The following is a 15,017-nucleotide window of genomic DNA, read 5'->3' on the forward strand; positions in this document are numbered from 1 at the left end:
TCCTATAATAAGAATAATAATGAGACTATCCTCACCAAATGAACAGTGAAATGCCAAAAGGAATCAAGGACTCTTGGAAACGATTTTAATTATTGCAGTGGTCTGCGTAGTACCTTTGCCCAAGGCCTCTCTGGGCTTCCGTAGTTCCGTTTTTGTTTTTTTTTTTTACCCGGAAAAAGTTCTTGATCCATGTGACGTTTATATGCTATAAAAATGGCGGAGTCTGAGGAGGAGGTGGACGTCTTGGTCCAGAGAGTTGTCAAAGACATCACTAACGCCTTCAAGAGAAACCCCAACATGTAAGTATAGCTGACCGTGGTCGTTCCAGACAGCGTCTGTCACATCCGGTGGATCCTGAGCCAAACTCCATCCTGAACCAGATTTTGAACTGTTTGGGCTTGGACTATTACCTGGAATAAGAGCGGCACTGGGAAAGTTGACACTTTAGCCAGCTAGCTTAGCTGTTTGTTTGTTCTGTTAAATAGCCAGATGAACGGGTTTCTTCGAAACACCTCGAGGACACTATTCGGTGTGTAATGTCGGTGTGTTATTTCGTGTAATATTGACTTAGTTTAGTTATGGTAGCCCTTTGACGTGGCCAGACGTCTGTCAAAACGGTGCCCCATACTACACGGGCCAGTAACATTAGCTCATTAACGGTGTCATTAATTCCTTTAGTAATTCACGAGTGTGATACATTTTTATTTTTTAGTTAAGTTAGGAGGTTCCTCAGTGTCTTAAATTTAGCAGAGGTTCACCAGCGTCAGGCTGTCAGGGTTAGCAAACGCTATGCTTTCACGAGCTAACGTTAACGTTTCTTACTAGCTGCTTATCTAAAGTTATTTATAATGCTAGTATCGAATTATGCGGACCTTAAAGATGGTTGTAACATGCTCTCATCTCATATATATGCTTATATATATATGTATGTATTACAGTTACGTAAAATCTTGTGCCTGAGTTGACTATGAAGGGTCGTGAAAATGAGTATGACAGGATAACACAGAAGCATGGATGAACAAATGGGACTCTTTAAAATACAATAATCAATAAACTGAAACCAGCATTTAAGATTAAAGTGTTAAATTTAAGCTTAAAAGTTTATTTAAATGTAGCAAAAACTTCCACAAAAACTCACTTTAGAAGCTACATGAAGGCAGGGTTCTTGCGGACTGAAGCATTGGGCTGTGTTTGGTTTAGCTATGCTAAGTGAACCTCATGAGCTGGTAACTGAGTGTATATTCTGCATGTTTGTCCCAACGCTTGATTATTGCTCAGATACTTACTCTGAATGAAGTAGTCCAATCATAACACTGTCAAATGGATATATCCCAAAGTTCTGCGTTGTGGAACAACACTGTTAAAGCAAGGAAAATTGGAAAAAATCAACAGCAGCTCATTGGCCATAATTCTTATGGTATCACTGAAGGCACTCACACATCAGGACTGTCCAGTCTGTTTTTGTCAGTTTCTGCTAATCAGCACCTTCATGTGATGCCGTTGTAAATGACGTATTTGAAGTGTTTCCACAGATATACCTGATTTCAGTTGAACAGTGTCAACATACGGTTTGACACAAATCATAGTCCATTTTAGCAGTAAATAAATGTGAAACTGTAATGCTTCATATAGTGGATCTAAATGTCATGGGAGGCTCCTTCAGCTCTAGTCTCTCATTTGTGTTTGCAATTCAGATGGCAGCACTGCATAAACTTGGCTAACCAGGCTAAGCCAACTAGCATGATGCAGCTACCAAAACTTTCCTGGCAAAAGCCAGCCTACGTTGTCACCATAGTGGTTACACCATTCAGCTCTTGCAAACCAGTCATTGCTGGTTGACTTAAAATGCATCACTGCTGGTGCACCAGTGTGGGAATGTCACAGCATACAGAGATTTACCTGGCAGTGATAGTCTTGGTCGGCATTGTGTGAACTTGTGTGGGTACGGCTTGAATGTGATGGATGTTCTTTTTTTTTTTTTTTTTTGGTCAAAGTTCCGCAATCCATCTTTAAGAGCAAGACAAGTCTCAAAAAACCCACGTGTATAAAAAGAGCAGCTGGGCTAAGACTGATTGACGTTACCCTGAACAGGTTCAGCTATAGCCTGGAGTACATAGCTTATAAGCTATGACACAGAGTCATTTATTTTCTGAGCAAATGGTCCTTCAAAATGATTAAGATATTCCTGACAATGTGACTTATTCCACAAGGGATGCCACAACATCTTGTCACAATGATTCTTCCTTGTTCACATACAAGAAGTGAAAATCTCCTTGAGCCCTCATTCTCAGTGTCTGCCTCCTCAGTGATGAGATTGGTGTGATCCCATGTCCAGAGGCTCGCTACAACCGCAGTCCCATTGTGTTGGTGGAGAATAAGCTGGGAATTGAGAGCTGGTGTGTCAAGTTCCTGCTGCCATATGTCCACAACAAGCTGCTGCTCTACCGCCAGCGTAAACACTGGCTGGACAGGGAAGGTAACTAAACTCACTCAACGTCTTTCTCAGCAAAATCATTCCTGGAGGTTATATGTGATGGCATCTGGGAAGACCAGTCGCAAGTCGAAATTTTACCATTTGGAGATTCACTTAGAAACTTATTTCAAGCTCTTTTCAAATCTGTTTTCATTATTTTTACATCTGGAAATCAGCTGATCAGTAGGATTTTTTTGGAGCAGAATTTTGAGGAAAACAGGTTTAAAGACAAGGATTCTATCAGAACACGACCAGCTACCTCAAACTCTTCCAATTTCACCAATATTTTGACTTTCGGTCTATTTTCACATTTTCCTGGAAAAGTCCCAGCGTGACATCCGACAGGTTTTCCCAGATTCCATCACATATGTTTCATTCTGATATCATTTCTTTATTGTGACATGTATGTGTTTGACCGGTTGTAGATGAGAACATGTCTGTACAAAGTGTACTGGAAACAGGGTTTTATTTTCACTTTTAACCTCACAACTGCAGCATGACTAAAGCAAAGGATGTATTGAATCATAACTAGGACATGGCAGCTATCTACCTGCTTACACGTTCCTCTTTCCCATCTCTACCTATAGTTAAAGGTGTACCATGCAGGATTTTCCGAAAAAGATAATTATACAGAAGTGATCCTTCTCAATCATCACTCATGACCCAGACTTAGAAGTACGTGGCACAATGTTTATCTGCAGAGACCCTGCCCTCTTCCTATATTTCCTTATTTGGGTTCAAATCCTGAAGGGCCATTTTGAATTTTTTGAACAGTAATATGAAATCTTGTTGGATTTTGACTGTATCAATGGCAAAATGTGTTAACAGCATTGCAGTCCTACAATACACATTTCTATTATAAAAAGCAAGTTTGGTCCTAAAACATGGCCGCCATCAACCAAAAAAGTTATTGAGGGACGGGCTCAGCAGGAAAATGGTTACATAATTTGTTAAGACTTTGTCTGATCATCATAAATCGTGATACATATCTGCAGGCAGTGATTGGGAATAAGTCTACTGAAACATTCTTAGCCCGACCCATTGGGGGTACCACATATACCAAAACCATATAGCTCAAAACCCAGAAGACAGAGTTTCACAGGTTTAGCTGTGCATGATCTGGGGGCAACCATTAATCCTGATTAAATTCCCTTGAGACATCCTGTGGTACCTCCTTGATATTCATACCAAGTTTTGTTCACATCCGATGAAGGGGAGACAAATGGCAGAACTCTGAGTGAGTAATTATTGGAGTGCTGCGACTTTGTGAAGATGAAACAACTGTGTAATTGGTCTCACTCCTTGTTTAAACAGAATTAAACTAGTGTAAGTGACTTTGCTCACCTTTGTGAAGCCTGAAAGCTGCTCGTTTTAATTTTGGTCCATTAAGCTGTTTCGATCTGTTGAGCATGAAAGAGCTTGAACCTAAAATCACTGCTTGCAGCTGTATTTTTCCTGATTTTGCTGTGTGCTGGACAGCTCTGGGCCTCAACCTTTGGGCAGTGGGTGTGTATCCCCAGCCAATAACGGTGGTGGTGGTGGTGAGGTCAGGACTTTATAAAAAGACTGTAAGCAGCATGCATCCAAGTTTTCTGTTGGGCAGGTACATGCCAGTGATTAGCTTAGTTAGCTTGCTGAAGTATCAGCTTTTCCATTAATACAAATGTAACATTCTTATAACAGCAGCTCGCAGACTGTCTAAGCACTTCAGATGATGCCAGGATGGAGGAACACACTTTGAATGTTGTGTTTGCAAACAGTAACTAGAAATTCTTGCATAGTGTATCTTTACTATTACTACATTTGTGCAACCTTGTACTGGTATCGAACATGTTTCCTACAACAGATGCACAGAATGTGTTACAGCTGAAGCCTCAGGTGCCTGGTGATTCCTTGACAATGAAATGGCTTTGAACAATGTTTTTTCAGTCTCCTACTGATTATTCCTCCTAAAACAAAAAAACATATCTGTTTTTGCACTTTGCCCAAAAGAGGGAAACCAAAACTATGAGAAACATACTACTTGTATATTATTTCAACATAAACATGTCTTTTAAAAGATCAACATACCTACACATTTCAAAATAAACAAATAAAATGATGTCCTACACCTACATGTTGTTGAATTATTTGCTTGTTTCAGCTTGACCTACATTTCATTTTCAGTCAGTGGCAGTGACAGTTTGTGCAGTTTCCAGTTGGTGCTGGTTTACATGTTCTGGACAAGCAGGAGAAATCCTGATCATGTCTAATCTGATTATGGACTAGGGCTGTCAACAAAGATTCTTAATTTGAATTAATATTTGAATTGGGGGAAAAAAAGATGTGTTTGATTGTGAAAATGAATGATAAAAAAGCAGCACTGTGGCAGCTGCACTGAATGCACTGCATGATGGACAGATAGACACAAAACCAGAGCTTCTGTTTCCCTTTTCATTACCGTTTTGTTTGTTTTTTAACCAGGAAAATCTGTAGGAAATAACATTGATAACGTAAAACATTAAACATATTGTCTTTGTATGGATTTTAATTGAACATATTTCAAAAAGTATTCTCAAATTCTATTTAATTTATATTTCACACAGCATCAAAAAAATTTTGGGTCAAGGATGTAAATCAAAAGACACAAAGACTTGTAGCAGACATGCAGACTGATGTGGAGTATTGAAAGTCAAGCAGGGTTGTTTTGGTTGTTGCTTTGTCATTTTACACACAACAGCAGAGGGCAACAGCATTGAAGGCTTCATGTTTGTGTGTCCCTTAGCTTTAGTGGATATCACCTGCACTCTGTTGCTGCTGAACCCGGACTTCACCACCGCATGGAATGTCAGGTACAGATGCATGCTGTCACAGCAGCGAGCTACAACGCAGCTGCAGAAAATCTTTCTTTTAATGAATGCCAGCTATTCATGGTCTACACCCCTGAAAGTGCCTGACGTCTCTAAACAAAAGATACACACAGCTGAACATAGTGAGACTGATGTGAAGCTTCTATAGAGGCATAGTATATGCATGATATACTTGTGCTGTGGAAACAGGCCATCATCTTCATGGTAGGTCTATTGTAATACATGGCTGATTGTTGTTGCAGGAAGGAGCTACTGCAGTGCGGAGTTCTTAACCCAGAGAAGGATCTGTACCTGGGCAAACTCGCACTCACCAAATTTCCCAAGAGCCCAGAGACGTGGATACACCGGTAAGACTTCACTGCAGAGCAGCCTGTTCTTCTCTCTGCACTGTCATTGTCACTTCCACTCGGTGGTGAAGAGAAATAATTGCAAATCCAAGTTTTGTCATGTTTTCATTCACTTTGTCGTCTCAGTCATTCTGTTAAGTTGCCAAGTTGAGAATCAAACTTTTTAAATTAACATTAGAGCCACTCGTTCTAATGTTGCTTCTAGATTTACCCGGCACTTTCTTATTTCATGAATGAAGTTCTACACAAGTTGCAGTAGTCCCAAGTTTTGTGTGTGCCCAATCAACATTCAGCCCTGCAAACTCTGCCCCAATAATCCCTGTGCCATCAGACAATATTACAGTCCGAGCAGGGACCATATTATGTCCAGGAACTAGGGCTGAGGATCTAAATTTAGACTGGAGCCTCTAGATGAAATGCAGGTATGGTTCCTGAGTTCTTGAAATGGTTCCTGGGCCCCTGGAAAAATTCCTGAAGTGGTAACAGGTCCATAGATCCATGCTTCTTTTTGACTGGACCAAGTCAGTGTCCAGATGAAAGGGAAGTGGTTTAGCAGTAACCGCGCACCAGGTGAATGGAGACCTCTAACCCATCAGTTGTTGTCTCCCTGCAGACGCTGGGTGCTGCAGCAGGTCCTGCGTCAGTTCTCTGCGGTGGGTTGCAGCAGGAAGCAGCAGCAGCAGGGTGAAGCGGAACAGGCTGATGCAGAAAGGAGTCAGCAGCTCAGTGACCATCTAGCCAGGACGCTCCACCAAGAGATGAAGGTGTGCTGTGATGCTGCCTGCCGCTATCCCAGCAACTACAACGCCTGGTCCCACCGCATCTGGGTGCTGCAGCACATGGCCATGGGCAATGTCAAGGTGGGACGAGGAATATATTATTTTCTTTTATAAAGATTCATGGATTTTATTGCTTGTGCCATAGCTGCTATCAAGTCAGTATGTACAGTATACAGACAAGCAAGTGTTCCTTGAATTGTAACATGTTTCATGCTCTCTGCTCCTTGAAAGAGAAATATCCAAAGGACATCCTTAATGTATGCCTGAGCCTCTCAGCTGCAGAAGCTCCAGCTCTTTGAGCACTCAGAGTCTTTTCCAGTATCAATCAATCAGACATCTTTTAGATCTTTAATGCCATGGTTAGCTTGTGCAAGAAGTGCTGCAGTCCTTGATTTGGAAAGGCAAATAAATACAGGGTTGTTTCCTCTAGGTGTGACGCTCGTGGCGGTGATGTTTCATATTGCATGTACTCTTCATTTGGAATGCAGATGTGTAATTTCTGCTCCATCCTCAGGTTTTAGTGATACCTAAAAATACCTATTTTGGTAACAGTGTTACTGCTCATCATCAGCTCTGCACATTATTTGTGGGTGTTCTAGCAGAGCTGAATAGTATTTTCTAAACTGATGGGTAAGACTGACACACCATCCTAACTAGAAGCCTGTCTGTTCCAAGAAAAACAAAGAGGATTCAACTCAGCTCTGTTCAAAATATTTTCTTCATCCCTCAGGGCAGTTTGAGGCAGCCAAGTTTGCAAATTGAGGACACAGACAATTCATATTCACAGAGAAAACCCGTCTAAAGTTACAACCATGATTATACTGGAAAGAATTGAAATATACAAGGATTAATGGCAGATAACCAACAATATTCAACACCACAACGGCCAATTATTATATTGTTAAGTGTCAAAGTGCAGAAGTATTAATCATGCACAAGCTAAACTGACCATTTCCTTGTACTGTTCATAAGTCTAATGACTTCTGGAATAAAAGGAAATCTCTTATTTGTTTTTTATACACATCAAAAAACCCATTCCTGATGCCTTATCTTAAAGTAGACAGTGTGTGGAGTGACTGGTTGCCAAGAATTTATCAGAGGTTAAAACACATTGTGGTTCAGTTCTTGTCATTGTCACAGTGAAAACGTTCAGATACTTACCAGTGTTCTCTGATCTACTGCAGAGGCTTTTAGTTTATATAGACAGTAGAGATGCTGCTGAGGTTTGTCACTAAATCTCAGTCTGTCTTCAAAAACAAAGCAGTTCTTAGAACAGCTCTCAGTGTTAGTAGGTCTGAACAATGAACGCTCGTGTCATTTGGGAGACTGTTTCAGTGAGATTATCATGTCTTTATTTTTGTTGGTGTTGTAGTTGTATTGTAGTATTCTATTAATGTGGAGAAATTCTACCAAAGTCTCGTCCACATGCGAGTTAGCTTCTCTAGAACCAGCCTTCATTCTGCATAGAGGTTTTTTTATCAGTGTTGTTGAAAAGCTGAAAGATGATATGTGACTATTCTGTTTATACTGTACCCTATGCTGATCACTGATAAATATTGCTAATAATTGTAAATACAACTGTTGTCGATATCCATTTACTGAGTATAATTGTAGCTTTTAACTTTTGCAGCTTGTATGATGTTTTGACTGTGTGCCATTGTCAAAAATGCTCGTGGTAGAAATGATTATCAGTACAGTCCTTGAATCTGCTTATTTTGCACAACAGTTACTCAACTTTGTGTATTAATTGGGACATCTTGATTAAGATTTCCTGATGGCTAGGTTGACAACATGGCAGTCTCAATGTATGTGCTGTATTCCCTCAATATTAGCCTTCTGTCCTTCACAAAGCCCTGTGCTCACAGCCTTGTCTCTCAACAGGTTTTACATGATGAGCTGTCCTCCATGCGCCTATGGGTGTCCATGCATGTGTCTGACCACAGTGGCTTCCACTACCGCCAGTTCCTGCTCAAGGAGCTGATCACTGAGCTCTCCCAGGCTCCAGCTTCCACCACCACCACCACCACCAACACCACCAACAACAACACCAACTCACCCCAGCACCACTCCAGCACAGCCCCCAGCAGCAGTCCCCACCACCACAGCCACACCCAGGCTAACGGGGAGCTGCCAGGAGCAGAGGCAGCGGGTGAGGACGAGAAGCAGCTCAGCTTCACCACAGTCCTTCAGCTCTTCCGCCAGGAGATGGAGCTGTGCTCAGACCTGATCCAGTCCTTCCCTGGACACGAGACACTCTGGAGTCACAGGTGAGGCCACAGACATGAACAGATCAGTAAAAGCGACTTATCATGAGACTACTATTCAGAATTGTTTCTAAATAAACTGCAGATATAAATAAATAGGTGAAACAGAAGAATAAAACAACACTGCAGTGAAACTTTAATGAATGTTAGTTTGTGCTGTTAATTTCAGTTGATGTACAGGCCATAAATCAAAAAGCATCTCCTGCTGCCAAGAGATTTGTTGCTCTTCTTTTGCTGGTGTTGTGGGTTTTCAGATTTTCAGATCACACTGATTGCGTCCTCCAAATCTGCCAAAAGCAGTTGTGGAGCGTTTGTGTACATTTGAGTTAAAGTACATTTACACAAGAACTGTCAGTCCGTAGGTGCTTATACTTATGTATTTCCATATTATTTTCACTTTGACTCCACTTCATTGTCTGACAGCTTATATTTACCAGGTACTAACAAATGAAGCTTTTTTTTATTCAAAACACATGATCAACTGTTACTAGCAATTATTTTTCATAACCAAGTGTAAAAAATGCATCAGTGCACAAAGAATATTCCAACTTGTTTCCAATGCAGATCTGTTTCTATAAATTGTGCTTTTTTTCTTTTACCTCTGATACTTTTGGTTCATGTAGCTGATAATATAGCAGATACGTACACTGATAATAATATTTTGAATGCAGGACTTGTATGGAAATTTTTTGCATTGCTGTATTGCAGCTTTTATAAATCTGAGTACTTGAGGTACCCTGAAGCTTCCCACTAATTAGTATAGTGTAATTCTGTCTTCAGCTTCAACTTCAATCCAAAAATTCAACCTAGAGCCAGTATTTTCCTTCCCATTAGAATTTAAGATGAGTATTGCACAGTAAAAATCAATGACAGTGAAAATACAAAGGAAAACACACATCTGTTGTAGAGAATTGCTGCCTCACAGACAGACCATAAAAACAAGTTGGTACATTCAAAACTAATGAATGTCACTCTTTTGGCAGACTGCCTTCTACACAGTAAAGCAGGTTTCCACAGTTTTGTTCATTGGTCACATGAAATTGATGTCTCACACCTTAATGACCCTTTGCACTTGGAATGTGTGACAGTAGCTGTCCTGAGCAATATTCTGCTTACATTAGGACAGCCAAGAACTGAAATATGATGAGACTACTAACGCTCTTCTGCTTTAATCAGGTTAAATTGAATGTTGTGATAACATGAAATTTTTAGATGATAACATGAATCTTTAATAATCTCCCCAGGAAAATGGGTAATCTGAATGCTAGTTGCATAATAGCCTCAGCTTTATAAAGTATGTGGCTAAAAGTATTTGGACACCCAATATTAAACCTGTAGGTGACTGCTGATCATGTCATTCCAAGACTGTAGAAATAGGTAATTTATCCCAATCCAAGACACACAACACCAGACCAAAAGAACTCTGGGGTATGTGGACCATGTGCCCTCAGGCTGTGCTTTTTGGCATACAGTGATTTTGTGCAATACATTTCAGTAATAAGATGTTGTGTTTTCACCCCTTCCAGGCGGCATGTCTTCTACTTGTGGCACTACTGGAGGAGGGAACACCAGCACCACTGCAGCACCAACAGAGACAACGAGTCGGCTCACCGTAACGACAGCGACCCAGTTCTGCAGAAGGTCAGCACTCAAGGCTGCGCAGGCCGGGGGGAGAGTGTTAATGGACAGAGGCACGCTAGTGAAGCTATGGAGGTCGATGGGGCGTCCTTGCCAGACCCCCGTGACAGCAAACGACTGAAGAGAGGCGTCCTGCTGCCAGACCCCCCCGCCCTGCCCTCTGAGTACAACTTTGTAAGCAGTATCCTGGACGACTGCTGTAACCCCGAGCAGAGACGTTTCGCCCTGGCATATAAGAAGTGGTTAGACACTGTCATTGGTCAGCAGCCCTGAGAGAGAGACAGAGAGAGAACAGTTAGCCCCATCCTTTCTCAATATTGAAGTTGCCTTTAGACACAGATTTAGGATCAGCTTGCCAACCTGTAGTGCTGACTATAACTAATAGTACTTCAGATGCAGTGATGGCTTTAGAAAGCAGTCATGGGGCAGCCTGGGTACTGTCCTGTCCTCCTGACAGTGAGTAGAGAGGATGGGGTCTCTAGTCTGTTCTTCCTTGGAAACATCTGGATTCCCTTGAGCTTCATCTGAGCCAGAACCCCTTCAGAATGGAAATCTGTGCACATAGAGCCTGTTTGCTCGCTGTGCGTCTGTCAGTAGATTCTGTTCTTATTTCAGGTGTCTCAATGCCTCAGGTCAAATTTCCACCTCTTTTTTTATTGCCAGTTTGGCATTCACCTGCACATCATTTCTCTTCAAATGTTTCAGCAGAGAAACTAAATGAAGCTGCCACAGGAGGAGGAGTAATGTCTTTGCAGAGGTGGGAGCAGAGCAGAATTTACACTCAGTCTGACACACGAGACGTCATGCTTGTTGGACGTGATTGCCAAAAGAGCCAATATTATCGAAGTAAATAAGATCACAAATAATCAACATTTATAAATGACCCAAAAATTGTCACATAATTGAATAACTTGTTAAAACTTATAACTTGTTGTTGTTAATGATTATGAATCCAAAGTCTGTCCTCAAGTGATTGGCTGAAAGGTGAAGCAGTGGGGTGGAAACAGCTCTGTCATGTAAAGTGACAGAAAAATTGCAGTAAAACATTTAAAAGGGGCAGTTCTGCTACTATAGATATAATGTAAGGAAAATGAATTTAATACAAACTTACTTGTGATGAAATGTGTCACAATACTGAGTTTTAATAATTTACACTCTATGTTTGTTTTTTTGTTTTTTTTTTAAGTATTGGCCCTTTTTTGACTGAGTTTTTTTTTTTTTTTTGGGTGAAATGAATGATAGTTTCTCTGATTAAATGTCTTCCTTTTTTTTTTCAGCTTTCCCCTCCAGCTGCATGTTCACTCCTCTAAAGAGGAATGTGTTGAAATTCACTCTGGCCTCACTTGTTGCACTGGCAGGTGTTAAGCACAGCCACACTGCTATTTTATTTGAAGTTCCTTAGATTTCCATTCTGAAGGCGGGAACATCTATTAACCATGTCATTATCTCTTTCTTTTCTTCTGTTGGTCCTTGTTTGTCGTTGCTGGTCGATTTCTACCCTCTAATTTTACTGGTGAATATAGTCAGTAAGTCCTAACTATGTAGCTAAGTAGCTTGCACCAGAAAGCCAAAAAGCTAGTTGTTAGCTAAAAAAAAAAAGGTTGTTTGCTATGTGAAAGGTTAGTCCTAGCTAACTTGCAAGTCTTACCTTTTGCCAACCTGAAGCATTAAATGTATAAGCAGAGAAATGTTAGCTTTCTAGTTTAGTGGTACTGACGTTTGGCTTTGAAGGATCGAGTGGTAGGGAAGTGAGTTCCCTGACATTCACTGGTGCTACATGTTGCCGTTACTACAAGTATCTGTTACAGGGATGTAGTGTGCAACAGGTGAAAACTGAACAGCACTTTGGACTATTGATATATATAGATGATAGCAGGCAATCATTGTTTTGTTGGATATCAATGCTAAACAACAACATGACAATTTTTTGAAATATTGTCTGTTATTTTGCACCAGGCTAGTTAACAGTAGGCCTAACTGTTTTATGTCACTACCTTGTATAAAAATAGACATAACATCAAAAGGTCAAAATCTACATTATATCTTTGTGTTGAGGAATAATTTCTAGCAGTACTTTAAACATTGTAACATGCTGTATCTGCACAGTTCACCCTTCAGTAATGTAGAAGGTGAAATCTTTCGCTCCTCCCACTACATTGTCTCATCTGTATTGATAAGGGAAGAATGGTATTCTGAGAATTGAGTCGAACAAATCTGAAGTCACCTGTGTTCCAGATAGTTGCCTAGAAAACATAATGGATTGCACTTTGAATAGGATCCATTTTTTTGTTGCCCTAGGGTGTTACGGGCCATTGTTACTAGTTGTTTAGCTGTCAGTGACATGTCTGTACACAAAAGAACAAATACAGAAATTTACACAGAGGACATTGTTGTTCCATCAGTGGAGCCATTACCATTCGTTATGTGTGTGCACTATGTGGTCACATGCATCCCCGATCGCATCCAAATGTGGCAGGAGCATTTGCCGCCCACTGGACTCTTGATCTAATTTGGGTGCGATCACATCTGTATATAGGGGTTTGATTGGATTGCCTGCATTGGCTCGTTCGTAAAGGCAAAATGGCAGATCTGAGGAGAAGAAGAAATGCTGTGTTTGGTTTCGGTGGCCACAGTGTGCACAGGCTGGAGAGCCACAGTTGCCGAGCTCCCCATTACAGTCTCCATGTGCTTCCATGTAACCCTTACTATGTTATACTTAGCTTCTCTTATAAACCTACAATGTAAGAGTTATGAAGTAAAATGCTTTATCACCTCAAATCACTGTGTTCATGATCATAGATAATCTTGAAACTAGTATTTTTGAGCCATGTATTCTTTAGGTTTGTTCATCAAGAATGGGTGCATATCAGACCTGTATGGAGGGGACATTTTAACATCCTTGCAGACCTAGAACACAAACTTTGAATACAAGACTATCTATGCAGATTTTTTTTTTTTTTTTTTTTAAGGTTCAACAAGCTTTTAAAAAGAATAATGTAGCTTCTGTTTTTCTAATTTATTCTTCAGTTGACTTCAGTTGTGGGTATGTACTTAATGAATAACCCCTAGCATCTCATTAATTTTCTATTTATTTATAGGGTTAAAGTCTTTATCTTCATTTTCACTGTTTTGTCATCTGCTTACCAAGGAAATAAAGCTTGTCTGGGATAAATGTTTTTTTACCTGTTGTTTATTTATTTATTTATTTTTCTGTCAGTGTTGCTATCTCTCTCTGATGGACAGCTTTACATCTTGTCTTTGAGTGTAGCTGTTCAGAGCAATGCTTCAGTTTCTGACTGAGCATACCCCGGCCTGGCTTATTGACAGAATTTCTAATGTGATTAATGCATGTAATATAACAAATTACATGTTATTAATATTGGCACAAAACTGGGTTGGTGCAACTGCACCAGTTCTGCAACTATTCACTTCTGAGATCTCAGGAACTTCTGAAAATGTTCAGGAGTCCCACTGGACAGTTGTCTTAGCCCACTTTTCTTCTTACTATACATGCTTGACATCAATTATCTTTATTTCAGAGGAGCCTCACGACCCTAAGGGTTTGACCTGACTTACATTTGATGAACAGCATTTATTCTTTTTTACAGAATTCTTTTAAGACCCAAGACTAAGAGTGATATTCTTTCTCAGAAGTTTGGCAATCTAAATAAAGTGAGCGATATGTGCCATTTTGGATTCTGATTTCAAAACTCACATCCTGACTTTGCTGAAGTTTTACCCTTCTTGACCTGGATGATCGACAGAAGTGTGAGTAAACATTTTGAAGAAATGTTTTGTGTGATATATTGAAGAGCAATCCAGACATTACAATTTCCCCAAATGTAATTTAAATTACATTTAGTTGCATAGTCATTGACTCGCATTGATGATAAAGTTACCCTCATTAAATGCTTTCTGATCACAGGACGTACTTATTTAATGGATGGCCTGAACATATTTGAAGGATCTGATGAGAAGCTAAGAAGAATCAGGAGGAGAGTCTGAGCAATCAGAGGCAACAGAGTATGTCACGACAGACATGAGAGGAGCAGCAGAAGTGAAGCTGTGAACTGTCGTGCTTTGGAAAATGAACGTATTGATGATCTGCTGGACTAAGAGCAAGCACATGCTTGTAAAGGCCTCCCGTCAGGATGTAAAAAAACAAACTTTTTAAATGGGAACTCATCTTGTTATTCTTTAATAACAATATATCAACAGACTATTATGATTTATTCAATTATCTTCAACTCAGTATGCATAATGAAATGCTATTTAATCATCCTCATTTTCACAGTGACTGGAGCCACATGTCTTAGCAGGTGGCCAGGCTGGCTTGGCTGAAGGTCAAGGGAGCGGTCTGGTGCCAAGCAGGCCTGCAGCTCCCACTGAGGCGCTGAGGCCATGTCCTCAGACACTTTCTGGGATTTCATTTTACTACTGCACATACTGCACATGCTGATAACTTACTGACAAGTTTCAGACGGACTTAATAAAAACATAAACATTTTCCAGCAGAGCTACATACCTGACAGTGTAGAGATGGATTGGAAGCAGCATTTAGACCATGATGATGTAGAGCAACTGATGGTGTGATTTAACATGAGATGAATAAATGTTCTTTTTATATATGTATTATATAAAATTAAAGAAAAATAGAACAGTTAAAT

At 40.3% G+C, this 15,017-nt stretch overlaps 1 protein-coding gene across 1 annotated transcript; it reads left to right on the top strand.

Annotated features, from left to right (window-relative positions):
- Window positions 1-206: 206 nt before the first annotated feature.
- Window positions 207-13,527, top strand: ptar1 (protein prenyltransferase alpha subunit repeat containing 1). The gene is made up of 7 exons (XM_070963567.1): window positions 207-299; window positions 2,307-2,476; window positions 5,238-5,304; window positions 5,565-5,669; window positions 6,283-6,529; window positions 8,330-8,715; window positions 10,239-13,527. Exons 1-7 carry the CDS (start codon window positions 214-216, stop codon window positions 10,621-10,623), a joined length of 1,446 nt encoding a protein of 481 aa, XP_070819668.1. The 5' UTR covers window positions 207-213; the 3' UTR covers window positions 10,624-13,527.
- The last annotated feature ends 1,490 nt before the right edge of the window (window positions 13,528-15,017 follow it).

The sequence above is a fragment of the Chaetodon trifascialis genome, chromosome 6, assembly GCF_039877785.1.
Source record: "Chaetodon trifascialis isolate fChaTrf1 chromosome 6, fChaTrf1.hap1, whole genome shotgun sequence".
Classification (NCBI taxonomy): Eukaryota; Metazoa; Chordata; class Actinopteri; order Chaetodontiformes; family Chaetodontidae; genus Chaetodon; species Chaetodon trifascialis.

Bases quoted from the DNA above. Each gene is read 5' to 3' on its own strand.
- ptar1 (XM_070963567.1), top strand. From the start codon at position 214: ATGGCGGAGTCTGAGGAGGAGGTGGACGTCTTGGTCCAGAGAGTTGTC. The intron at 2,477-5,237 runs GTAACTAAACTC...TGTGTCCCTTAG, and splicing joins ACACTGGCTGGACAGGGAAG to CTTTAGTGGATATCACCTGC. The intron at 8,716-10,238 runs GTGAGGCCACAG...CACCCCTTCCAG, and splicing joins GAGACACTCTGGAGTCACAG to GCGGCATGTCTTCTACTTGT.